This window comes from Arvicola amphibius, chromosome 10 (assembly GCF_903992535.2).
Source record: "Arvicola amphibius chromosome 10, mArvAmp1.2, whole genome shotgun sequence".
In the NCBI taxonomy this organism is placed as follows: domain Eukaryota; kingdom Metazoa; phylum Chordata; class Mammalia; order Rodentia; family Cricetidae; genus Arvicola; species Arvicola amphibius.
In genome coordinates, this window is record NC_052056.1 from 46,848,507 (window position 1) to 46,875,776 (window position 27,270).

General features: G+C 43.1%; 1 protein-coding gene across 1 annotated transcript in view; it reads right to left on the bottom strand.

Moving 5' to 3' along the window:
• Positions 1-815: 815 nt before the first annotated feature.
• C10H3orf52 (chromosome 10 C3orf52 homolog) overlaps positions 816-27,270 on the bottom strand; it is a 32,933-nt gene continuing 6,478 nt past the window's right edge. The window contains exons 4-7 of the mRNA XM_038346460.1: positions 14,076-14,203; positions 6,899-6,969; positions 3,354-3,535; positions 816-2,216 (exon numbers count right to left, since the gene is read on the bottom strand). Of these exons, the coding sequence (XP_038202388.1) occupies positions 2,212-2,216; positions 3,354-3,535; positions 6,899-6,969; positions 14,076-14,203 (386 nt within the window). The 3' untranslated portion in view covers positions 816-2,211. The remainder of the gene's footprint in view (positions 2,217-3,353; positions 3,536-6,898; positions 6,970-14,075; positions 14,204-27,270) is intronic.

The window sequence follows — 27,270 nt, forward strand, 5'->3', positions numbered from 1 at the left end:
ATTATTCCTGTCATTAAGATATGCGGTGACAGCAAGACTTGTTTTCTATAACAAAACAATGCGTATGTGCACGGGATTGTTTTTACCAAACATCTCCATATGCTTTAGCTACCCATAATTTATTATACCCAAAAGCCAAACCTTGGAAAGTCTTCTCTAGGGTCAAATGGTCAAAATCAAAACTAAGTTATTTTTATCTTAGCTTCTCCAAAAAAAAAAAAAAAGAGCAACAAAACCCAACCCCATCTCCATACATGGACAAACCCATCCTTCCAGCCTCACTCAAGATGCAATTTCCTGCAGAAAAGATTTATTTTGGTTCATGGTTTCGGCCCATCGTCATAGGGAAAGCAGAATTAATGGCAGCACATGTGCATGGTGGGGAGTGGGAGAATTCCACGTTATGGTGGACTGAGAAGCAGAAAATGAAGCGTGGACACAGTGGACTGAGCTACAACCTTCCAGAGGTCACCTGTAGCAGTCTCCAGAGGTCAATGAGGACCACCTCCTAAGGGCTATACAGTTTCTCCAAAGAGTATCACTGTCTGTAAACAAGTGTTGAACACATGAGTCAGCGGGGGACATTGTAGATTAATACTGTAACACTTTGCAGAAGAAGGACTGCAGAGAAATGAGAGGCCACAGCCAATCCCAGCCCAGCCTGGTCCAATTGGGCTTCATCTTATCCAAACAGAAGAGGAAGCTGCCTCCACGCGCACAATCACTTCTACCCCCATTTTCTGCAAGTCAAAGCCCACCTGACGTATAGTCTTAAGAGAGAGAAGGCCTGAGAGACAGATGATAAAACAACACGGTTGCAAAATAATAATAATAATTTACTGTAAAGGCTTCTAAGACATTATATATTAAAATTCCTCATTACTTTCCAAAAAGTACAGGCACAGAGAGGTTCACATTTGATGTAAAAAAATAAAGGGGAAGAAGAAAAATCCACCCGTTTCAGTAGTTTAAGGAACTATACTGAAAATGAAACAATAAATTACTATATAGAAATTATTATTACTATAACATATAGTAGATAAATAAGAAAGCAAATTCACATTGTTCAGAACCCTACATTTGATGCAGACTCATACATAGCTGTCTGCCACAGTGACCTGCATCCATGGTTAATCTCTCTGAGGTATCAGGCTGGGAAATTTCTCATTCCACAATGAAACTCTCTCCCCCAGAATTTCCAGAAAGACAATTTCCCCAACAAAACAAATATTCTATTCCCTCATGACAGGCATTCTCTATCTGCAGGTGACTGATAGAGTCACTAACTTCCTCGTGGCCTGCCAAAGGACAGGCATGCCTCTTTTGACAGTTTCAAAAGGACAGAGAGTCTCTGCTTAGCAATCATCTGCAGTAAGACATACAAGTAACAAGTCAAGAAACTGTGTCCTACAGAAAGGCTGGTGACACCAGCCAATGCAAAGCCAGTATGTGGTATCAGTAGCAGAAATGAAGCAGTCCTAATGATCCTTTGACGAGTTTTACATAATACAGCAATGATAGTAATAAAAACCCGAATGGCTGGCAACCTTAAAAGATGGCAGCATGTTCAAAACTCACAGACTTATGTTTTCAAAAAAAAAAAAAATACTGAGGCATCTCAGGAACAATGAAGAGATGAGAAACGAGATGCATCGAACTTATTTCTGTGAGTAACACTCAGTGATATGGCTGAGCTCAGTTGTTCATATACCTAGGTATAGGTGGTGGAGGTAGATGCGGAATTATGGTTCCCAGATCTTGGAGGGACCTTCCTGTTCCTCCCTTTCTCTGCTTGGAGGTCTATCAAATATAATTGTGAGTGGAGAGAGGGCCTGAATGAACAATTGTCTCGGTTCCCTGTCCCCTGACTACTTGCTTTAGCCTTGCCCCATGAACATAGGTTAACAGCCAGGTACTCTGCTTCTACTACAGGAAAAGCATCCATGCTCGAGCAGAGGCAGCCAGTGCTTCAAAGGCAGCAGAAATCTTGGGTTGTGGATCTTTGGTTTGCCCCAGACCTCATCTAGCTCCTGAATCCAGCTGGGACAGCTCTCACAAACAGCTTTCACGCATTCAGCCAATGGAGCCAGGCTCCCTATCTGTGCAACATGACTGTCTCCTCTTGCTGGTCACTACAAGATAGGTTTTTGAATTCTCTTCCTTTGGAAACTGCAGAGCACTGCTTTCTGACACAGACCGACCTCCACCACTTCATTCTAGAAAGAAAACAAAGACAAACCAAAGTTACCGCCATGCCTAGTTTCCACTGTCAGCTTGACCAGAACTGGAATCACCTGAGAAAAGAATCTCAGTGAGGGGTTGCCCAGGTCAGCTTGGCCTGTGGGCCTGTCTTGGGGTGGGGGTGATGTGTTGACTGCCTTAGGTAATGTGAGAGGACTCTCTCTGAAAGGGGGCAGCACCATTCTGCAGTCTGGAGCTCTGGATGGGGTGAGAGTTGAGAAAACAGTTGATCACTGAGTGTAAGTGCATTCATTTCTTGACTGTCGTTGTGATAATAATGAGAAACCTGAAGTTCCTGCTGCCCCGAGTTCCCTGCAGTCACAAACTGGAACCTGAAATCAGGCTTTATCCCAGCAACAGAAGTGAAACTAGGCCAGTCACTAATTTTCAGAAACCAAAATTATTTTCAACATTTGTTGAAACACTTGGCTTTCTGGAGTATAGAATAGTAGATCATATTGGGATGGCCATTAATTATGAATAGAGAAACTTTATTCTCTGTGTGCATGTACAAATACACACGTGCATATAGGTAGAATGCATGTAGCACACTGGACACTCTTCAAAAGGCAAATAGCATTTCCCTTTTGGGTGCTAATTTATTTGCAAAATAATTTAGATTTTTAATTGCAAACTAAGTGGATATTCATTTATTTTTGTATGATTGGTGACAAATATGTGATAGTCTTTTGGAGAGTGAAGGCATTTTGACATTTGGCCCTTCTTTGTACTCTGACTGTAACAATAGCTAATGTATGAGCATCTCAAACCACTTTCAGCATGACAGGAGAAACGGACAAGGGACACGGTGTTAGGTGACTGGCGTAGGTGGAGGTCCTCACATTGGCCCCGGTGGACACTGCGGGGAGAGTTTGCTGTTCTGTGTGGGGTTCCCAGTCCCCAAGGCCCACTTTTCCCTACACTGCTTTCTCACTACGTACTTCCTGTCTGCTTACAGGCTGTAAGCTCCGGAGAAAGAGACGGGCTTGTGTTAGAGTGAGTAGAATAATGACTTGGCACAAGGCAAAGCAACAGCACAGCCATGCCAGGTCATCTGCCCCAGTCCATTGGCTTAGCATTCCAGGTCCTAATTCTTTGCTTTATCTGCTTACCATAGAGCAAGAGAGATTCTGGGTCCAGCCCGAGACTCTCACAACTAGACAGATTCTTATCGTGGAAATTCTGTCGCACAATGCCAAGCACCAGCTCTTTGCTCATCATGAACTCCATGAAGCCATCATCCTCAGCTGGAACTCCGAACTGCAAGTGGTAGGTTACCGTGGCGTTTTCAACGCTGGAGGCCGAGTCATTGAAACAGACAGACATTACAGTGAATAACGAGAATCACAGTGAGGCTCAGAAGCCACTTTTAGCGTTAACACTTCTTTGACTCCACATCTTCCTGTAAGCAGCTTCAGAAGGTGCACTAGCCTAAGAGAACGCATTGCCCTTGACCCCGCCTCTGCAGGCCATCACACAACCATCACCAACTGCTCACACTTTAGGGGGCCACCTTTGAAAGGGAAGGACACAGCCCCGCTATATAAAGAAAGACTAAGAGTTGGCGCAGCACCCACCTACATCAGCCTTTCATCCTGTAGGGGCAGAGCAGGAAGTCTCCCTCTCCTCCTCCTCTACGTTCATCGTTCATCCCCTGTTCTCAGTGTTGCCACTACGTGTATGCATCAGAGCTAGTCAGTGTAATGAGTTCTTTTAAAATGTATAAGTTCTCTCTCTCTCTCTCTCTCTCTTTCTCTCTCTCTCTCTCTCTCTCTCTCTCTCTCTCTCTCTCTCTCTCTCTCACACACACACACACACACACACACACACACTTTGATCACACCCTCCCCCAGGTTTAACCAGTTAACCTATAAACATGATTATGGTCTGAGCCAAGGCTCATTACCCTGAGCTAGCTCCAGACCTTGTGATCCCTTCCCCCCCTCAAAAAAATGCCCTGTGCTCCAGCAGTGAGTCCTACCTCCTGTGTTTGGGGGTAATTTCCCCCTATATCCACTTCCAGAGCCCCCTAAGACATGATGACAAACTATGAATCTTTTATTAATGAGACCTAAGGAATTTCCAACCCCAAGGAGGCCCTAACCTTTTCATCTTTTAGCACACTTTTTTTCCCAATTTTTTAATAGTGAAAAATAATTATAGGTTTATCCTTAATTAGTAGCTTAAGCTGTCCTATAGAGGCTACCTTAGAGTTATTCTAGTTATATGGTTAAGATGACCCAGATTAGGCTCAGCAATAAAAAAAATCAATAAACGGTCACATCAGAGAGATTCTTCTAGGCAGAGTATTATAGAGTCTTCAGTCTCTGGGGTTAATCGGGCCACTGCCCTGCTAACAATAGGCAAAGAGCTCCCTCTTGAGGCCAAATGTCACATAGGCTACTGTCTATACATTTTATAATGCAGAGGGAAAACTCAGTTTGCAAACTTTCCCCAATAGCAAAGAAGTGTGCCGAGCTTCGTGAACCAAATAAATAATGAAGTTTAGACTCTAACAAAGCCCAGGTACCAGGATGCCACTAAAGGCAGTTTTAAAAGCCCATTTTCTGTCTCCAGTCCATTTAGCTGAGTTTGAGAGTGACCTGAGTTATCCCCTAGCAATGCAATTTATCACGACGGAGGATGGACAGGCGGGCAGGCAGCAGTTCTGTATGCACACTGCTAAGGACATGGGCTCGTTGATGAAAAGGACCTGAGGTGGACTTTCAGATCAAACTGAAAGCAAGGTGAGAGCATCAAGCTGCCCAACGCAGTCTGAGAACGCCATCCCTGTGACCCCTGTCTCCCTAACCCCACCCCCACCCCCGCTGATTTATAAAAGGCAGAGATTTGAGAGCTGTTTTTCTGTGGGCTTTACCACAGCAGCCCACCACTGGAGTGGGTCCAGCGACTGATACAGCAAACAGTATTTTCAGGTTCCTGTTGGGCCAGCTGGGTCTGAGATAAAGAACTCTCTGTAGATGTAAATGTGCGTTCAAGGGACAGGAGATATCTTTTCACATGCAGAAGGGCAGCGACCTTGAAAGTTGGATCAAGCCAAGTGTGTGAGGTCCAACTATGCAATTCTTCCTTTCCTGCTTGCATTTTTGTGTCAGTGACTTAGGATTGAAGGCAATATGGTCAGAATTGGGCAGCAGGTGCCTGCAGAGTCTTATAAAGAAGAATGAAGACAGCCTTAGACTGCAGATACTTTCTCATCCTCCACCATCAGGCCACCACTGGCGTTAGATGCTTCCCACAGTTCTATGAATTTGAGTGGGAGAATTTTAATAGACAACACTGACTTTGATGACTACCTCTCAGTGATACCTGAGGAACAATTGACAAGGCTTTATCACATAAATCTTGTTTAAAATACTTTCAGTAATCTCTGTGATATAAAACTATAATTAATTAACTGACTCCTTACACACACACAAGCACACAGACACACATGCACACACTTTGGTCTATATCCCCAAACTATTAAAAATTTTTATGGAATTAAGAAATGTACACTGTGTATAGTAAATATGTTCACAGAAAAAAATCAAGGCAAACTGTTGGGGTTGTTCATTCTGTAGAAGTGAGTGTAATTAGTCATTGGATTGGTGTCAGCACTAAAGAAAGGAGGCAGAAGATAGACTTGACTGACAGGTTTGTCTCTATATTCTTAATATTAAATGAGGAAAATATAATCCTAGATCTCTTTTGTGGCACATGAATCGTGTCACTCCTGGTCCATCACTCTCTGAGATTTATGTCTATTTCTAACCTAGATTTATGTCTACGCCTGTCATTTCCATTTTTTCTGCCTTGTGAGATGCCAGCTGAGCTAAGTGGTTTCCAGGACCTAGTCCAGCACGGCACTGTGGTTCTATTATTGGCCCCTTCCCTGCACCAAGACTCCTGGAAATCGCTGTGGGTGGGTCAACAGTGATGGGCTGGGCAGGTGGGTGGGTGCTCTTCTGAGCAAGAGGCCAAGTTCTGTGCTCTAACCCTGTGGAGGCCCAAAATGTGAGCCTGTTTCCACGTGGACCAAAGGTCAGAGGGTTGGAGTTTTAGGCTAGTTCCTTAAAGGTTATTGTGCTTCTACCTCAAACAAAGGTCCCACCTAGTTATTGAACAGAGAGTTCTGCTCTCTCAAGGCTATTGTCAACAGGTGTGGCTAATTGCCAGACCTTGTGCTCCAGGAATGGAGAAGTAGTTTGTTCCCACCTCAAACAAAAGTCTAAGGATCCAACTAAGTTCCAGTTCCCTTTATGGAGATAACTTTGGATTCCACCCAGGGAGTGGTTTGCCTGCCGAAATATTTTGGTCTAGGGTGTAAGCATGACTTGTTTTGTTCTAGCAATATAACGTTTAACTGTGAATGTAGCCTGTGACTTTCAGTTGGTCTGTTCATTCCCTTGTATCATGTTAATGCAGTCTTTTGTCTTACTCCTACCTTTTGGGGTCAGGGGTATTTTAAGCAGTTGGAAATTAAATGCGGGCAAAACGGGAGAAATTTAGTACTCACTGGAATTCCCTCCCAATACTATCCTATATGTTTCTCCATTTTATTATTTTCATTTGCGTCTTCATATTCTGTACTTCTAATCCCCACGCCTTTAACCTGGCAAGAGGTATTTTTGCTGTGGCTGGTCCCCGACATTACCTGAAGTCCACGATGTCAGCAGAGGTGAAATAACGACTCAGCGACGGTGACTGTGTATACACATCGGTGAGCTAAACACACAACAAGAAAAAACACACAAGTCACTGGTGATCATCTCACAAGTCAACTACAGAAGCAAGGGACTTCCGGACAAAGGGGAATTCACCCTGGGTAGGCATTCACTAATCCAGGAGCTCTAGACTAAGAGTAAGACAGAGGAAGCTGATCTCAGATCAAAGCGCAAGCTAACACTCAGTGAGTTCAGTGTTCAAAGAAGAGTCTCATTGAGAGTCAAGCACATGCCTATAATCCCAGCATTCTGAAAGCTGAGGAAGCCAGACTGCCCAGGAGTTCAAGGTAAGCCTGGTCTTCATAGTGAGTTCTAGGTCAGCCAAGACTGCACAAGGCTCTGTCAAAAAAGTAAAAAATAAAAATGGGCTTATTGATAAGGTCCAAGTAGCTCACTGGGAATTGTCTACATCACTTAGGAGCTGAGCTGACACTTGGTATCCTCAGTGGTACTGTGGTCAGCAATCCTCAAGCAGAAACTCACAGAGGCACCACAAACTGCTCGGGGAATGAGGGGGGGAAAAGGGAGAAAGGATCTGTTCAGCACAAGCCACTCAGCACCAGGGACATCACTGGTCGTGGGCGTCTTTCTTTCTTCTGCAGAACTTCATTGGTAGGAGAAAGATCTATCCTGAGTGTCAGGTCCAGCACTTCCCCAGGCAAGGGAACAAGTGATGAAGTTCCGAAGATATGGAGGTTTTGCAGTAAAAATTGTATGCGTCTTAAAAATGATAACGCCCATGTTTCCACCACCTGTGTTTCACGCCTTCACATTTGGCTGTGCAGTAGCTCCAGAGTCTATGATTGTTTATTATTTCCTAATGAACCAATTCGTGGATTGAAATTACCAAAAGTCAGCAATATACAAATGATGGTATAAGGGTAGGTAGAGGCTGCAAACCCAAAATGAGGCTCATGAGATTGGGCAAACGAATCTGGAAAAGAGAGGAGATGGGGAGACCAATAGAACACATGTGATGGGAAGGAGGAAGGGGGACTTCTTAGGACAGACCACCATAGCAAAGATGGTGGCTAGGAGACACGGGAGAGGAGCTAGTGAAAAAACAGACAAACCCGTGTGCATATGAAAATATCACTTTTTTATTTTGTATTCTAATTATAAATGGTCGAAATGAGACGGGCGGTGGTGGCGCACGCCTTTAATCCCAGCACTCGGGAGGCAGAGGCAGGCGGATCTCTGAGTTCGAGGCGAGCCTGGTCTACAAGAGCTAGTTCCAGGACAGGCTCTAGAAACTACAGGGAAACCCTGTCTCGAAAAACCAAAAAAAAAAAAAAAAAAAAAATGGTTGAAATGCATTTGCATTTGATACATCTAACATACTCAACATCTAGCCTAGCCCAGTCTACTTTAAAGATGCCCAAAACACTTCCTTTTGTTGGGCTACAACTGGACAGACCCATCTAATACAAAGCCCATTTTATAATAAGGTGCTATACTCATACAAACTGTCTAAGTATTGTCATTAAACCCCAAACCAGAAAGGCTGTATATGTGTGATTTCACACCACCAAAAGTCTGGAAACTATAAATTAAGAATTAGGCATTCTTTCTTTCTTCTGTGGCACTGACCAACACCCTGACATTGGTATGCACCCTTTCTTCACTTATGCTTGGAAATCACTACTTCTCATAGAATCATAACAGCATTTTATTTATGTTCAGACACATTCTTAACAGCTTGATCAAGCTGGTCTCAGATTCCTGACTCAGTATCTTCCTGCTTCACATTCTCAGGTAGCTGATGTGTACCATTGTGAGCAAATTAAGACTTACCTTTTTTTTTTCGCTGAAAATTACATTGAGAATCATGTCTAAGAAACATCTCAGTGAAGGCCCTTCAGTCTCCCACAGAGACTGCATTACATCATTACCCCAGTTCATCCGTTTACCCACTGATGGTCATGTAACTTCCTTCCATGTTGTCTTTACCATAAATTATGCTGATGCAATAATTTGCAGACATTTCTGTGCACCTCTTTGTTCATGTGAGAATCTCCCCGAGGCACATGGCAAGAAGTGGAACTACTGGTCCAAAAACAGCTGCATCTTCAACTCAGCTCATTCCTGATGAACGTTCTCCATTTTCCTATCTCCCTGCACTCATCCCTATTCCACTCCCCATACTCTTACTAGACTTAAAATTTTTCCCAACTTTGGGGATGTAGGACCGTGTGTCACACTGTGTATACTGCCTGTCCTACTATAGGGGGAGTACCTTTCTAGGTGTTCAACTCTCTCAGACCTCTTACCTCTGAATCATCTGTCGTTTCCTTTTCTTAGCTTTTCCCTATCTATTTGGAGTGGTTGGTTTTATTTTCAGACAGTAGTTATTGGCGTTATGTGACATCATTGTTCTCTGGCCTTGAAAAATTATTTTTGTTTTCCTGTGCATTTTGTCTGCATTTGTCTATACGGGTACTGCACAGGTACATGGCACTCATGGAGGCAGAAGGCATCGTATTCCCTGGAGCTAGAATTACAGATGTTGTGAGTCGACATGTGAATACTGGGAACCAAACCTGCGTTCTCTGCAAGAGCAAAACGTGCTCTTCACCACTGTGGCATCTCTCCAGTCTGGTTTTTCCAAGCTTTGATTAGTTCTCCCATCAAGGTTCAGAGATACAAATCCTAACTCCTTTGTACTAGAGAACACATGGCAGATGAAATTTACAGTGTTCCTTCTGCATTTACATTGGAAAATTAAAATTTTGGTTCCCAGTGCACTAGTTCTAGTGTAAGTCAGCAGTGGGCTGGGATCTGGTACCACTCTCAGCATGAGCACAGCTCTGGATTAAAGTCACAGCTACCTCAAAAGCAAGACCGGATCCATTCCTGCTCAGCCCTGTTCTGGACTTTTCACTTCACCAGTGGTGAGCTTGTGGTGAGCTAGCCATCTCCAGGTATACCAGGAAGCCCTGGTGAGCCGTGAACTTATCCAGTAGTAAGCATTGTAACATACAACACACAGGAGAACCCTATGAAGGTGCACACCTTCTTTCCTGCCGAATCTCAAGGAGGTTGCACAAGCAAGCACTCCCACCTAACTCAGTGGAAATCCAGTGGTACTCAGGGTTTGTATAGTTCTAATCTTAGAAATGGAACCTTTAAAAGAACTCCACATGAGAGGAATTTTGTCATTCCCTTTCTACAGATTAAGAACCAGTATTCCAAGAGGTTAAAAACTTGCCAGTTTCTTCATACACAGCTCGTAGATTCTGAAGGCCAAATTCACTTTTATATGTGACAGACATGAAGCCCGGGTGAGAGATGTGTCTTTCACTGAAGTATCAGGAAAGGAAAAAACATAACACGATAAGAGCTTCAGGGGGAAAAGAAGTCATCTCAGTTCTTGAGCTCCAGTATGAAGAAGGTGGATGATGGACGAGGGGAAATTCAGGTTCTAGAAGGCAATGTTCACTGCTCAGAATGGAGAGAAGGAGATGGTAGCTGGAGGATGTTACAAAGGATGTTTTTTCAAGCACTAAAAATACTGGTAATAAATAGTAACCTCTCTTCTTGTAGACTGTTCCTATCACTCTTCATAAAAACTTAGGCGTGTATGTTTAGTGTGTGTGTGTGTGTGTGTGTGTGTGTGTGTGTGTGTGTGTGTGTGAATGCACCTGCCTGTATGGAGGCCAGAAGTCCTCTTTCTCCGTTGCTCTCCACTCTGTCTTTTGAGCTAGTGTCCCTCCCTGAGTCCAGAACTCACCAAACAACTAGACTAGGTGACCGACAAGCTCTAGGGGTCTTCCAGTCTCCCATTCCTGACTCATTCACCCCAATAATAGGATAATAGATTCAGGCATCCATGCCTGGCTGCTTTACATGGGTTTGGGGGATCCAAATTCAGGTCCCCATGTTTCCACAGCCACCTCCCCAACACCCACTATTATTTCCAACCTGTTCTTTCCCTACATTCCTTCCGAAATCCACCCTAGGATCTAGCACTCTGCACATAGCAGATGCTCAGCAAAATGTCAAAGCTAAAATTGTAAATTAAAAGTTGGAATGTATGGCTGGTGCACAGTTAGTGCACACTCTAAGGGTCTCTTTGCTAGGCACTGTCTGCCTGATAGCTGTAATAGCAATGTTTATGGTATACAAAATCCTCTAAAAACTGTTTTTGTTCCTACATCCCTTCCTCCCTGTCTTCTGCAGGGTTCCCCTGGTTCCACCTCATGTTTGGCTGTGAGTCTCTGCATCTGCTCCCGTCAGTTGCTGGATGATATCCCTCCAATGACAACTGAGCAAGGTACCAGTCTATGAGTATAGCAGAAGGGGTTGAAGACGCCACAAGAACACGGCCCACAGGACTCATAGAGGCTCACAGAGTCTGAAGTGACAAACACGGATCCTGTATGGGTCTGACCTGTGTCTTCTGCATATATCTTATAGTTGCATAGCTTGGTGTCCTTGTGGGACTCCCAGCAGTGGGAGGAGGGGTGTCTCTGACTCTTTCACCTGTACTTGGGACTCTTTTCCTCCTACTGGGTTGCCTTATGCAGTCTTGATATGAGGTTTTGTGCCTAATCTTATAGTACTGTGTTAGGCCATGTTCTGTGGATACCCCTGGGAGGCCTGTTCTTTTTTTTTTTTTTAAGGGAAACAGAGGATCTGGGGAAAAGGGGGTGTTGAGAGAAGAACTAGCAGGAGTGGAGGGAGGGGAAACTGCAGTTGGGATGTAATGTAAGAGAGAAGAACAAAAGTTTTAAAAAGTATTTTTGTTTGGATGTTTTTATTTCTTCAGAGTTTGTTTGTTTGGTTGTTTGTTTGGTTTGGTTTAATTTTGGAAACAGGATTTCACTCTAGGCTAGGCTGGCCTGAAACTTTACTATGTAGGCCAAGTTGCAATCTTCCTAACTCAGCCTCCTAAGTGCTGGAATTAGAGCCATTAGCTATCCAATGTACCTACTCAAAAGTTAAGCACTTAATATTCTGCAGAACATCAAGTGTACTATCCTTGGCTGGAATGACAATTATCAGAGAACTGTGTGAACAAGAAGGCTCCCGGAGCAAGGAATGATGTGTTGAGACCCGAATCTCAGAATGGCAACAACCAAGGGTAGCTCTGGTCCACTGCTTTCGTCACACTTTCCCTGGAGTGGCCACCCAACCAAAGGATGAGAACTGTCAAATACAAATTATCGGAAGGTAGCTTGAGAGGTTGCTCAGTGGTTAGAACCACTCACTGCTCCTATAGAGGACACAGATTCTCAGCACCAAGAGCAGGTGACTCACAACCCATCTCTCTTCAGTTCTGGTGTCTGACACCCTCTGGCCTCCATGGACACTGGCATGTGTGTGATGCATATAAACTCACAAAGGCACACATGCATTCTCATAAAATATTTTAAATAATTAAAAAATTGCAGGAAGTCTTTGCTGTTGTTGTTACACTCCTATGCAAGCTAAGACATCCAACCAAGGTCACCAAAGCCGGATTTCTACGCTACCAGGCTGAAACTAGGCTGTGTCCAACTGTCTGTGAAATCAGGATTAAAGTGACAGCCAGATAGGCCAGTTTCAACTTGAAAATGACGTTCCCTCAAGGCTTTATTTATTTTTTTTTGTAAAAGCCAATAACCTGAACCAACCTATGCTTAACAAACCAGTTATTTTCTGCCATTCTATATCTCTCTGTCTCCCCTTTACAAGGCTGTCATCGTGGATGACTTAACCACTCTCTTCTTGTTACTCCCTTCTTCAAGCCCTTCTAGTTCTATAAAACCAAACTCCTTTGCTCAGACCAGAGGATTTTTTTTATGGATTAAGGTGTTTCCCATGTCTTGGAGAGGAATAAAACCAATTAAGCTTTGTCTGGTGCATTCCTGCAGCTAGCACTGGCGAGCTTAAAACAGGAACCTGATGACCAAGAGGAACGTGTGGTCTACATAGGAGACTCTGCCTCCGAATATTCCTGGGTCTGGCATGAACTCCCATCGTTGGTAGCCAAGACTGACCTACAAAATTTTCAATCTGTCTGCAGAGCTTCCATCTTGCAGAAGACTCTTCTACATTTCCCATCCCACAGATCATGTACCCAACCTTCCAACCAGGAGGCTGGAGGTACACTCTTCTTTACCCCTTTCCAGTCACTCAGTTCCTCTGAGTAAAGTTGCCTTAAATCTCAACTCTTTCTTACCGCCCCCAAGGCTGCCCCAATTGAAACTGCCTTCATTTCTCAGATGCACACTGCTGCGCTGTCTCAAAATGAGTCTCTTCAAGTATTGTCCAGAACCACACAGGAGGAAGAAAATGAAAATCTAGCCTTGTCACTCTACAACTTAAAATCTTTACACAGTCTACCCAAAAGTGGGGAGATCCCATGACCTACTCCCTACTTTCCTGTCTAAGTTAACCCCTATAGATCCTCAATACAGCACACTCAAGCCCAGTACACCAATGCATAGACCCTTGAAATATACATATCCTGCCCTTCCATCTTTCTGTCCTTTACAAGGAAAGTGTGTGTGTGTGTGTGTATCCTATATGCATATATACCCTATATGCATATATATCCTGCATATATAGCCTGTATGCATATAGATATAGATATAGATATAAATATTGTAACATCTTTGCCCTTATTTTATAACTATCCTGAGTACCAGCTCCTTCATCTGCTTCCACCCCCAACTCACATAATTTAGATATGTACCTCCTTCGTAGATGTAGAACACTGTGTGAGAGACTGGGGAGATGACTCATTCATAAAGTATTTGTTGTTTAAGCAGGAGAATCTGAGTCCAATCTCCAGAACTCACATAAAACGTCAGACGTAGTAGCACCCGCCAGTAATCACAGTGCTGGGGAGGCAGGGACAGCAGGATCCCTGGAACACACTGGTTAGCCACCCTAGCCAAACTGGGTGTTCTCTGGGTTTCAGGGAGAAATTCTATCTCAAAAAATAAGGCGGAGGGCAATTGAAGAAAAGACTTAACGTCAACCTCTGGCGGCTTTGCCACACGGAAGACCCACTGGCAAGCATCTCCTTCTGCTGCTCACTCTAGAGCTTTGCCAACCTCTCTAACAGAACTCATAATGCAATGTTGAGACCTCCATAGACAACACATAAGGCATAATCACCCTTTTAGTGAGCAAGTGAGGCAAGTCCTCTTCATTGGCACACTCCTCTGGAATCTTGAGCATGACGAAGAATGTTTTGTTTGACGATAATTCAGGTATTTCATTCTCATCTTCATCGATGTAAGTTACTAAAGAGATTCAGGAGATAAAACTGAGATGAGAACATGCATAGAATAATGAATTGAATAAAGACAGATGTGGTGGTGTACACCTGTAATCCCAGAACACAGAGGCAGGGGAACCACTTCAAGTTCCCGGCCAGCTGGGTCTACAAAGCCAGCTCCCATGACTTCATGGTGAGACTGGATCTCAAAATATACAAAGCCAAAAAAAGACATCCGCTCTGTTGGCTTCTATAACTAAACATAACGATCCATACTGATGGACGCTGAAGCCTAGACACAGGAAGTACAAGCAGGAATTCTTCCTTTGAGCACAAAACAGAATAAAAGAGAGTCGCTTGTGTTCATTGTGATAAATGTCTTGTTGGTTTTAGGGCAAAGGGGTCTCTGACACCACTGAATAGAGACCAGGGGAAGGACCAGGAGGAAAGAATTGGAAAAACATGAAGTTGTTTGCAATACTGAACTTGAAGGTTAGCTGGGTCCTCAGGTGTCACGGCAAGGGCTAGAAGACAGCATGGACCCATACAGGGAGTGATCGCAAGGGAACCACCCATACAGGGAGTGATCGCAAGCATGGACCCATACAGGGAGTGATCGCAAGCATGGACCCATACAGGGAGTGATCGCAAGGGAACCACCCATACAGGGAGTGATCGCAAGCAGCTTCAGGGAACCAGTTTTCATTTCAGTACTGTCAAAGACCGTGAAGAGACAGTGATATCACGGACAAACATGGAGGTACAACTAGAAAATGGGGATATGAGTCTATGTCTCCAAGCATTCTAAGAGTCAGGGCATGGGCATGAAGTCATCACTCCAACCACAGAAGGGGGATGTTGACATACTCTATTTGCAGAAGGGAAGCCAAACTTCACTTGGAGCCCCAGGGCCTGCAGAGCCACTCCTAGGACAATGAGCTCTGTGTGGCTTGTGTTCTAATGACTGGTGCTAATTGATTTTTAAACAGTTAAAGCTGGAGGAATGAAGGAATGCCACCCAAGGAGCCAGGAGCCAGAAGCTGGCACTGGCATGCTTATTACAGCTCTTCTGGCTCCAGTCCAGCCTCACAGACTTGCTCCACACAGGGGGCCACCTCATCTGGCCTGTGAAAGGCGTGGGCAGCTGAGGAGCTAGGTGCTCTCAGACATCCCCCTGAAATCCTATACAGCATATGTAACCTACTCCCCATCTTTTACTGGCCTTTGAAAGACCATGCGGGAATGGATTCAGAGTTTGTGACGGAAATACGGATAAAATGCAGGGTTGTTCTGTCTCAAAAAATCCAGGGGAGTAATTGAAGATGACACCCAATCTCAAAGGTGGCTTCCACATGGGCATGCACACACATACGCGACAAATGAACATGTTCAACAGTCTTCCCCAGCTGTTAACTCTGTGAACTACAATAATGACCAGTGTAGCATATGCCCACGGATGCAATAGATGCAAGGATGTTATGGGAGTAGCCAACTGCTCTCTGATTTAAGTCCAGTCCACTAGAGAAAGCTTGTGCCCGGTATTCTAAAATCTGTCCAGGAGCCCATGACTAGGGAACTCATAGGCCACAGGAGTAAACATATTACTATCACTCCGCTAAATGGCCAAAGTCACAGCAAACTGCCTCTAAATTCCTATCTCTGTATCCATAGATTAGTGATGCTCCCAGACCTTATCGGAGAAGTTTTTAGTGCAAGGGATAGTGGTGAACACGGAAATTCAGACCTGATCACAGTGCAGAGAATGTGTCTCAGTGTTCAGCCATGACTGGAGCATCTACATCTCTCTCTCTCAACCCGCCACCCAAGCTCAGGGATGACTGTGGGAGAAGGATCGAAAAGATTGTAAGAACTTGGAATCAGGATGACAAGAATGAAGCGGTGTCTTCTAGACATGACAGGACGGCTGCAGCCATGAGCTCATAGCAGTTGTGGTAGTCTGCACGAGGCCCACGCACGACCAAGCTGGTCAGCATTAACATGGAGGAAGTGGTGCTCAGAGCCTCCTCCCTCTAGGAGCTATTGGCAGTTAAAAGTTTCCAGGGAAAGGAAAGACAGATTTTTTAATTTCTTTTTAACTTTTTACTGATTTTTTGTGGATTTCACACCATGCATCCCTGTCCCCTAGTATCTACCCCCAAAATAAAATAAAATATAAAAGAAAAAAATCTCATCTTGGAAGCTGTAGTGTGTCTCAGTGAGTCACACAGTATACCCTTCAGATCATATACCTCCTATTGAGTCTTCACTGCAATGAGTCATTGGTCTGGCTTGAGGCCTCTGGTTTCTGCTACACTGTCAATACTGGGCCCTCAGTGGGACTCCTTTTGGATATCCTGTTTTTGCCCTGTATCGTGGAGATCCTGTTGCTTTGCATCTGCAGGACCAGTCCTTTCATGTGCTCCAGCAGTTTGTAGATGGATGTTGGGAGGGGTGGAAGGGACAACTCATAACCCTGGTTCTGAGGCTAGGTGGTAGCTTGATCAACCTGCCGGCTCTCCCTTATTCTCACCACCAGGATAAGCTTTCCAGCACTGCCTGGCTAGCTCTCCTAGTGTTGCAAGCAACAAGGGATGGGACCACTTCTCCTGCTCAGGCCCTCAGGGCCAGCTCACCTGTATCCACACCTCCAGGGCCAGCTCTGCTATGCTGCCAAGGTGAGGTGCAGGGCCCACTGTCCTGAGTGCTGAAACTTGTGAGGGACAGGACCAGCCCTCCCACTAGGAGAAAGAGTATTTTAAGGTGTAGCCCAAAGGAAGTCAAGCATGCTTCAGGAGATGGTCCCACTCCTGGGAGTATATGATCTGCACAAATTAGACGTGATAGATCATTTAGAAAAACAAATAAACAACAAAAAATGACATAGAGTTGGGAAGGGTAGGGAGACAGCAGTGGATCTAGGAAGAATTAGAAGGAAGAGGGAGGGTGAATATGATCAAACTATATTGTATGAAATTGATAGAAATATTAAAATTGAAAAAAAAACTACCACTAACACCTGACAGAAACTTCTGTACACTGACCCACCCAAAAAGGGAATGTTCTTTCTGACTTCAGAAATCAACTGTAGTGAGGAGCAGTGGGCTACGTTCCTGCCTGGCTCCCGGCTGCCTGGCTAGCTTATGCCCCGAAATAACAACACACAAACTGTATTCATTTAAACACTGCCTGGCCCATTAGTTTCAGCCTCCTACTAGCTAATTCTCACATCTCTTGCTTTAACCCATATCTAACAATCTATGTAGCACCACGAGGTGGTGGCTTATCGGGAAGATTCTAGCATACGTCCATCTTGGGCTGGAGCTTCATCGCATCTGACCCAGAGAGGAGAGGCATGATGATTGCCCAAGGCGTCTGCCTCACTCCCAGCATCCTGTTCTGTCTACTCCACCCACCTATGTTCTGACCTATAGGGCCAAGCAGTATCTTTATTAATTAACCAATGAAACCATCAGATAGATAGAGGATACACCTACATCAATCAATTATCATAGATTAACTTTGCTTATTTTAAACTTTAAATAAACAGAACCATACTAGAAAGAAAAACAAACAAGCCAAGCATGATGGCCTATACTTCTAATTTCAGTTCCAGGAGGGGACAGGCAGAGCTGCAGGGTTCATTGGCCACCTAGCCTAGCATACTTATTGAGTCTGAGACCAATAATAGTATTAGTGAAAGACCAGCTGAAAAATAAAATGGAGGGCCCTGAAGAACAACAGTCAAAGCTATCCTCTGGTTTACACACACACACACACACACACACACACACACGTGCACGTGTGCACATGAAGAATTCTGATACTTGCCAGTCAACAGTGGCACACATCATTAGCCCCAGCACTCAGGAGGCAGAGACAGGGATATCTCTGTGGTTCAAGGCCAGTCTGGTCTACATAGTGAGTTCCAGAACAGCCAAGGATACACAGAGAAACCTTGTCTGGAAAAACTAAAAACTAAAAAATAAAATAAAAAGAATTCTGACACTTATTCCCAAGGAGACAGTATTGTGAGGAATTAAGGGCAAGAATGGTCCATAATTCTTAATTCATGATTATTAGCAAAGCTGACCTGAAATTACCAGCCTTGGAAAGGCCTGCTCAGGGTGACTTCTGGCTAGCATCTGGAGCTTGGATTTGAAAAAGATTCCCATCAACCCCTGACTCATAAGGGTGACCACTATGTCTCATCTACTTGTATAAACAGTATGGTCAACATCTCCTTTTCCTTTGAGAGCCTGTAAATTTGGTATACTCAAGACAGAGGCTATGTAACCAACGCCCAATGAAAGTCTTGGCACTAAGTGTCAAGTGGGCATACAGAATGGATTTTGCATGGGTCTAGTCACAACTTACTGCTGTAAAACTTGAGTCCCAAGTACCCCGACTGGGAAAGAACTCTAAAACCAAATCCTAAACCCCTGTGGATTCTTTTATAATAAATGCCTTTATTTAGTGGGTAGTCATAATTTTAAAAATGCCATGACTAATCATTTTGGGAATTCTCACACACAGAAGGTTAGACCTTAATTTTTATTTATTATAAATCATTGAATATTTTTTGTCTAACTCCAAAATGTATACCATCTTATCCCCCCCAAAAAAATGAAAACTACAAAAAATTGTAAATCAACTTAAAACCCAAAGTACTTGTCATATCATCTGTTATGGTTTAGAAATGAAACTGCCCCCCCCCCCATGGCTCCTGACTGTGTGATGCTGCAATGGATATCTGGGTGCTCTCTACCCACCACACAGTCATCTCTCAGTGACTCAGAAAGGAACAGGGATGCTGCAAGATGTGTTAGAAATTCCAATAACTAAATGCTATACTCAAGATGCCACGAAGACACAGCAAGTTCAAAATGAACTCTCTAATACCGTCTCTGATGACATTCACTTAGCTTGTAGCATAGAAAGAATTCAGTCTCGACAGAGACGTGGCTTTTCATTGCGTTCATTAAAATAAAAATAATAACAGACTGGGCCAGTCAGAATAGCTTTTATACAACTAATGACAGTTGACCCAAGCAACGCTTTCCACAGAGATGAAATGGAATGGCTTTTCCAGTATGTAGGAGGAACATGAAGTAGATCTTCGGCTGGACTGTAAGACTTGAAGCTGGAGAGGGAGCTACTAAATGCTAGGTGATGTCAGGAGGTTAACAGAGCGCTGTCAGGAGCCTCTCTAGAAGAAGCCAGAGGATGTGCTTGAACCAGAACTCACACTTCAGATCAGTTGGGACCAGAAGAGCCTGGAGACATCAAGGCTACTGTGTACAATACTGGGAAACTTCTTTTGCCTGACAGTGAAGGAAAGAAGGAAAAAGGGAGGGAAAGAAAGACAGAGGACAGAGCTGGTTTATAGTTGGACAGACTTAGGTTTTCATGCCAGACTAGCTACTTATTAGTCATGTGATCTCGGGGAGCCCACCTAAATCTCTGAAGCTGTCCCTTCAACAGAAATATTAACACCAGTGTTGCAAGTGAAGGTGCAGATGAAGAGGAATGCAAATAAATACAAAAAAAAAAAATACAAAAAATATACAGCACAAAACCATAGTGTCAGGGACTGTCGCTGTTAGGGAATGATTGGAAAGATTTTGTTACTACCTAAGGAAAGGAGAGAAGAAAGCAAAATGATTCTATGGTATCAAGCCTGTCCAAGAAGAACAGTTACTCCAGTAATCATTAAATAAAAGAGCCTGCTACCATTTTATAGGTCTTACCTCACATCACTCCCATGAGCTCAATGTTATTGTGTTTCTTTAAGCCTTAAAGAAGACTTAAAGAAAATGTATAATTTTTTTTCAGGCCAATAGGTTAATATGTAGTAGGACCAAGGTACATTAATAAATTCAGATTTCATTTTTATTTTATCAATGTAAACATTTTTTAAAAAAAATAAAAAGTGCAGATGATTAGAGAATTTGTCTAAAGCTACATAGCCAGATGTTAGCAAAGCAAGAGTATTTGGTCTCCCCAGTCATCTTGAAGCTATAAAACGTGGCAAGGGAGGAGCTATGCTGTGCTCTGACTGTGTGTGTTTTCCCAGACTCAAATGTTGAAATCAATTACTAGTGTAACTGATCAGCATGAATGGGATTACTGTTCTTTTTTTTTCAAGCCCCAGAGACCTGCTTAGTCCCTTTAACCAAAGGCTATAAGGAGTCAGCTACCATTCAGAAAATGATCACTACTAGTTAACATATCTTCTGACACTTTGAACTTTGACCTCTGAAACTCTGGAATTATAAGCAATCAATTTCTATTGTTTAAGGGGATTGGGCTTATGGCATTTTGTTACAGTAAAGCTAAGAAGACTGGGGGAGAATACAAATGTATACTAGTTTCACATAGATAATAATGGAAATGGTAATAGTTCTTTCTAAGTGGAGATATCTTATGAAGAACATCTCTAAAACTGAGCAGCCTGAGAAGGTGTGCACCAAATTTTTCTCCCAAAGGACAGGCTGCTGCCCATGCTATCAATGAGCTTTCCAAGCAAGGAAAATTAAGAATATGAAAGGTGACATCTCTCTGTCTCTCCTTTCTCTTCTCCTTCTTTCCCTACTCTCTCTCTCTCTCTCTCTCTCCTCTCTCTCTCTCTCTCTCTCTCTTTCTCTCTCTCTCTCTCTCTCTCTCTAAGTAATAAATGTCCAGTTCTGATCCATACGATGTGACTGTTACATGTCCCTACTCATGCACCCGCTTGCAGCTGGGAACCTGCTCAGTCGCTCGCCCACCGTATGGCGAACAGCTTGCCCCGCCGAGGACCTTGGAGCCAGCAGCTGGGGGACCCACAGCTGGGGACTCGCCGGACTCGCAGCTGCTCTGTGAGCTCGCCACCTGCTCACACAGCCCCCTTGGGTGGCTCTCCGGGGACCCGAGAGTCTCTGCCTGGGACTGGCTACTCTGTGGGGCTGCCAGGGACCCGCCAGCATTTCCCGCCGCCAGCTGCAGGGATCTCGCCAGCATTTTTAAAAAAATCATAAAAACCATTCTAGACAGGCAATTATTTTAATAAATCCTGTCGCCATTGGTCAATAAAAAGTCTTCAAACAAGAAAAAAAAAAAAAAAAAAAAAGAATATGAAAGGTGGGAGAGTTAAAGAAAAGCCTCATAGACTCACAGTGCAGATGAAGTAAGAAAAAGTAACAAAAGTAACCTAGCTCCAAACACGTGGACTAGCAATTATTGATTGTGAAGTCTGACCTTTATCCTCCTTTGGTCCTATATATAGTGTCATCTCTATCAGTTGCATTGTACTCCCTGAATCTCTAGAACTCCATGACTCTATACATACGTGCATACACACACATATGCACTAGAGAATGGTATACCTTGGTATGGTAAAACTGTGGACAATAGGAACAACAGGTCTAGATGCATTCAGAGAGCAGGACTCAAAGGCAGACCCAAAGTCTATAATATCAGTTCCTCAGAAGGCTGAGACAAGAGGATCATGGGTCTGGGCAACTTGGTAAGACCCTGTCTCGGAAAAAAAAAAAGGCAACAAGCTGGCTGTGATGGCACATGCCTTTAATCCTAACACTTGGGAGGCAGGGGCAAGCAGATCTCAGCTTGAAACCAACCTGGTCTATATGGTGAGTTCTAGGCCAGCAAGAGCTACAGATCCTGTATTAGAGAGAGAGAAAGACAGAGACAGGGACAGAGACAAACATACAGAGAATAAGGGCTTGAAGATGTAGCTCTGTGCTACAACATTTACCTAACATATATGACTCTACATTTTCTAGTGCATAGGTGTGTATGCACCTACATATATAGTCATGGAGTTCTAGAGATTCAGGGAGTACAATGCAACTGATAGAGATGGCACTATAAATAGGACCAAAGGAGGATAAAGGTCAGACTTCACAATCAAGTAATTGCTAATCACGTTGGTATGATAAAACTGTGGACAATAGGCAAAACAGGTCTGAAAATATTTAGAGAGCAGGACCCAAAGGCAGACCCACCTCTAAATTCTCAGTAGAAGAAGAGAGAAAAAAAAACAATACTTCCATGACAGGGCAACATGAAGGAGAGATGAGGCTACTTCACTTAAAAGACTCTTTGGATGCATAGGATATTTTGTAGGGAAGAAAAGTAAGAATTGAGTCTCGGGAAGGTGGAAAATCTCCAAAGATTTGGTGGAAAGACTGAAAAGCGAAAAGGTGAAGTAACTTTAAGAAAGTGGGTCTAGGAAATACCAATTAAGTTTCTGCCCTGAGGGACCTTTGTAGGTGACAGCTGCCAAGGGTTTCCCCATGAGTCACCCAAACCAAGAAGTATCTCCCTGTGAAAACAGTGTGTCAGGTTCATGTGACACCAAAAAAAAAAAAAAAAAAAAAAAAAAAAAAAAGAAAGTCTCACCTTCTGCTGAAGAATTCAGTAATCCACTTACTATTGCATGGCCTAGAAAGTCTCTGCTTCAATTGTGCCACAACATTCCTTTCTAGGAAAGGCCCTATGGACTAAGACCGTCGTCAGCTTTAATGCTGGGGGAGGTTTTGTGGGGGTCATTCAGCATGTTCTAACTTGGCGTCACATTTAAGCATGCAGCTGTCTGTCACAAGGCGTTCCACAGTGTGGTGTTACTCTTTTCTAACCAGGGTACCAGAGTGAAAGGAAGCCCTTGAAGGTGCCTGAGTGGTCCCCCAAATTGTCCACAAAGAAAATGACTCGGAGGGAAAGAGGAAGATGTTCTCCACGTCTCCCATGTGGCATGGTAGTTTGAATGAGAATGGCCCCCATAGGCTTATATATTTGCATGCTTAGCACCCATTTGATGAACTATTTGGAAGGAATAGGAGCTGTGGCCTTTTAGAGTGGGCATGAATTTTTGGGGGGAATGTGCCAGTGGGGGTGGGGTTTGAGTTTTCAAAAGCCCCTGCTAAGCCCAGCCTCTCTCCTTCTATCTTCCCACTCCTCTCTGTCTCTGTCTCTCTCTGTCTCTCTCTGTGTCTCTGTCTCTGTCTCTCTCTTTCTGTGTGTGTGTGTGTATGTGTGTGTGTGTGTGAGAGAGAGAGAGAGAGAGTCTCTTTCTCTCATTCTCACTCTCTGCCAGCAGATCAAGATTAGCTCTCAACTACTCCTCCAGCAACATGCCAGCCTGCATGCTGCCATGGTGATAAAGGACTAAATCTTGAAACTGAAAGCAAGCTCCCAATTAAATGCTTTCTCTTCTAGGAGTTGCCTTGTTCATGGCATCTCTTCATAGCAATAGGACAGTGCTTAAGACACCCCCTTTACCCTTCACACCAAAGATTTTATAATTCTTCAGGGAGAAGGATATTGTCTGATGTGGAATTCCCCTCTGGATGCTGTGAATACCATTGGTTAATAAAGAAACTGCTTTGAGCCTATAGCAGTGCAGGGCAAAACAGAAATAGGTGGAGAAAACTAAACTGAATGCTGGGAGAAAGCAGGCAGAGTCAGAGAGAAGCCATGTAGCCCCACAGGAGACAAATGCCAGAACTATACCTGGTAAGCCACAGCCACGTGGCAATACACAGATTAATAGAGATGGGTTAAATTAATATGTAAGAGCTAGCCGATAAGAAGTTACAGCTAAAAGACCAAGTAGTGATTTAATTAATACAGTTTCTGTGTGGTTATTTCAGGTTTGAGCAGCTGGAACAAGCAAGAGGCCTCTTTACTACAATTGTCCATTAATAGAATTCTCTGCAGAGCTGGAACAAAATCAGTTCCCCAAATTCAACAAGCTTCACTAGTCTCCACCCAAAAAATCACCAATTTAAAAAAAAATGTCAATGTCAGCTGAATCTTGTGGCATGATGTCCTCTTATCCCTATTATATACACGGGTGAGCTGCGACTCTGGATTACCCAGCACTTCAGTGCACAGCAGAGTAGAGAAAGAGGTGAGGCCACGCCAAATGCTAGACAATAACATGTGTTCAGTCTTCAGAGGACTGAGAACAAACACAAGACCAACCACTTTGCCTTAAATATCACCACATACAGGTGAGTGTTAGCAATGGCAATCACACCGCTTCACCTGATGCCCTGCCATGGGTTCCTTGCTGCTCAGCTAGTTTCCCTTTGTGTGCAGGATGTGCTCACTTTTTCTACATCCATTCCAACTGCATAGTTAGTTCCACCTCAATGCCCAGTTTGCCGGGGAACTAAAGAGTCTTGAGATTGGAGTTCCAGAGATTTGAGAGAAGAAAGCCTCGGGAAGGGACTGGGCAGTATGGATCCCGAGGAACCTTTTGGTCTCACTAAATCTTGACCCCTGGTACTCCCAACACCACTCTCTCCCCTATTTCCTAAACAGTACCTTAAGTTCTGCAAATATGTGTGTGATTCATATCAGTGGGCTTGGCAGTTGGGCAGTGGCTGAAGATTGCCGGCTGTCGTCCAGAACTACTAGCAGAGCAGCTCTGGGTGTGGCTATCACGATCCCACAGGGAAGCCTGTCCTCTCACTCCTTTTTAATCTATTGTGGTCTACACTGACCCTGCTCAGATTTAGCCCTGAATTTTTAGTGACTCAGCAAAATATTATCAAAGTGATCTAAAAACATTCAAGAAAGGTTACTGTCTTAAAAATTGATCTCAGATTATTTCAAAATGCAAATTAGAGATATATGCTAGTGTATTCATTATGCTGTGATGAAACACCATACCTAAAGCAAGAAAAATGTTTTGGGGTTTGTTTGTTTGTTTTGTTTTGTTTTTTAGGCTTATGCCTTCATAACACTGTTCATCTTTGAAGGAAGTCAAGACAGGAACTCAGGCAGTGCAGGAACCTGGAGACAGGAGCAGAGGCCATGGAGGAGTGCTGCTTACTGACTTGTTCCTCACTGCTAGTTAGTCTGCTTTCTTCTGGGCCCTCTCCCGTCAATTTCTAACTAAGAAAATGCCCTACAGGCTTGCATACAGCCTGATTTTATGGAGGCATTTTCTCAATTGAGGCTCCCTCCTCTCCAGTGACTCCAGCTTATGTCAAGGTGACCTAAATGTAGCTGGCACATTAACTGAACATGTAATATTTTTCTAATTCAAAGTGCTTACAGTAGTTTCCATTTTTTTAGTCTGTCATGATTCTCCCTGCAAGCCTTAGAGTCCAATAGGCAAGGTTCCATGTAAAATAAGTACTTCCCAGAGAAGGGGGAGGGGAAGGTATTTTGTAGGTTTCTTTTATAACTTTAACATATGTTAAAATGCAAATTTAAAACCAAATTAAAGTTTACACTATAATATTAAATAGTTACTTTGGAATTTTATAGTATGGCTTTTCACATCTCCCAAAAAATCTTCCAAGGGAAACCCAATAACTCTCTGCAGATAGCTTTTTGTGGTTGAAGTCAGGTGATTTCTAAAGAGCAGATAGACATCTAGTCTTGTGTTTCAAGCCCTGAATATTAAAGCATCTGCTGTATGACTAGCTCTTTGGTTGCTACCAGGCAAATCAGTCAAGCTTCAGGATTGCACCAGGCCCAGGCACTTGAGACGGGAGGAGACAGTGTGACTCAGCTTTGGTTTCAGCATCCACCTGTGGCAGCTGATGTGGAGACAGCTGCTCACAACAAAGCCATTGTCCTCAGCGTGGTGGAGCAGGTGCAGCACACCTCAGAGATGCTCCCTGCTTAAACCAAGCTCACAGCCTCAAGGATGTCCCCATCCCACCGAAACAACGTCAACTGAGTAGACAGGGTGCTTATCTGAGAAACTCAGAGGTTGTGAAAATCTTCCAAGAAGGAACAGGCAAATTGGCTTTCTGGAAAAAAGTGTCCAAGATTCCCTCTGGAAATACTCAAGAGCTCCATGTCCTTGTGACATTCTGTGACCAGGATTGCCACTGAGATCCAGACTCAGACTCCTTGGAGGTAGCACCTTAGAAGAACCCCAGCTCTGGAAGAGCACCCCTTCCCTCGACCACCGCCATGTACTAGTAAAACAATTCTCCCTCCTCCCCTTATTTTGATGTAAAAATTATCTACTTCATGTAGTTTAATATCTTTAAGCATCTTGAAAATTCAGGGAATAATTTTTAAAATAGTAACAACCTAAAAGACTTTAAAATGCTGTAGAAGAATATATATATATATATATACTGTAATCACTATATAGAAGACTATATATACTATAATCACTATATAGAAGACTATACATACTCTAATCACTATATAGAAGACTATATACACTATGATCACTATAAAAGATTGTACATACTGTAATCACTATATAGAAGACTATATGTACTGTAATCACTGTATATAGGACTATATTACTAATCACTGTATAGAAGACTATATGTACTAGATATTCTGTTCACAAACATTTTAATAACCTTTAAAAATTATCTTCATATAACATTAAAATCATGAAGATGGGCTAGAATATAAAACTCTGATCTCAGGTTAAAAATGCAAATAAGAAAAAGAGAAGAAGAACATGTGGAAAACTAATAAAGGAAGGGGATGACTAAAACTGTGTCGCTTTTAATTCAAAGCACAAAGCCATAAAGTGAGATATGATTTATAAAGTATATAGTTAGTGTTCTGCAAATATGTTTCATAGACAAATTCAACACAAATATAATAGTTATTTCTAAAATAAGTTAAAATAGCTTATTCAATAAATGGTTCTCAACCTTCCTAATTCTGACACTTTAACACATTTCCTCACATTGTGGTAACCCCTATCCATAAAATTATTTTCTTGTTACTTCACAATTATAATTTTGCTACTGTTATGAATTATAATGTAAGTATCTGATTAACAGGATATCTTATATGCAATCCCCAAAGGAGCCACAACCCACAGGTTGAGAACCACTGGCTTATTGCTACCTACCTCAGTAAAGATGTATTTTAATTCTCTCAAATATATTATTTATTATTTATCATGTGAGTACAAAATATACAAAATGATTTCACAGAACAAATTACAAGAAAATTAAAACAATCAGGTATTAAAAGGTAATAAAATGTAGATTAGTGTTCAAGTTCAAATTTTAAGCAGCAGAAAGATGGCTGAGGGTTAAGAGTGCTTAGGGCTCTTCTGAAGGCTCATGTTCAGTTCTCAGCACCCACACACGG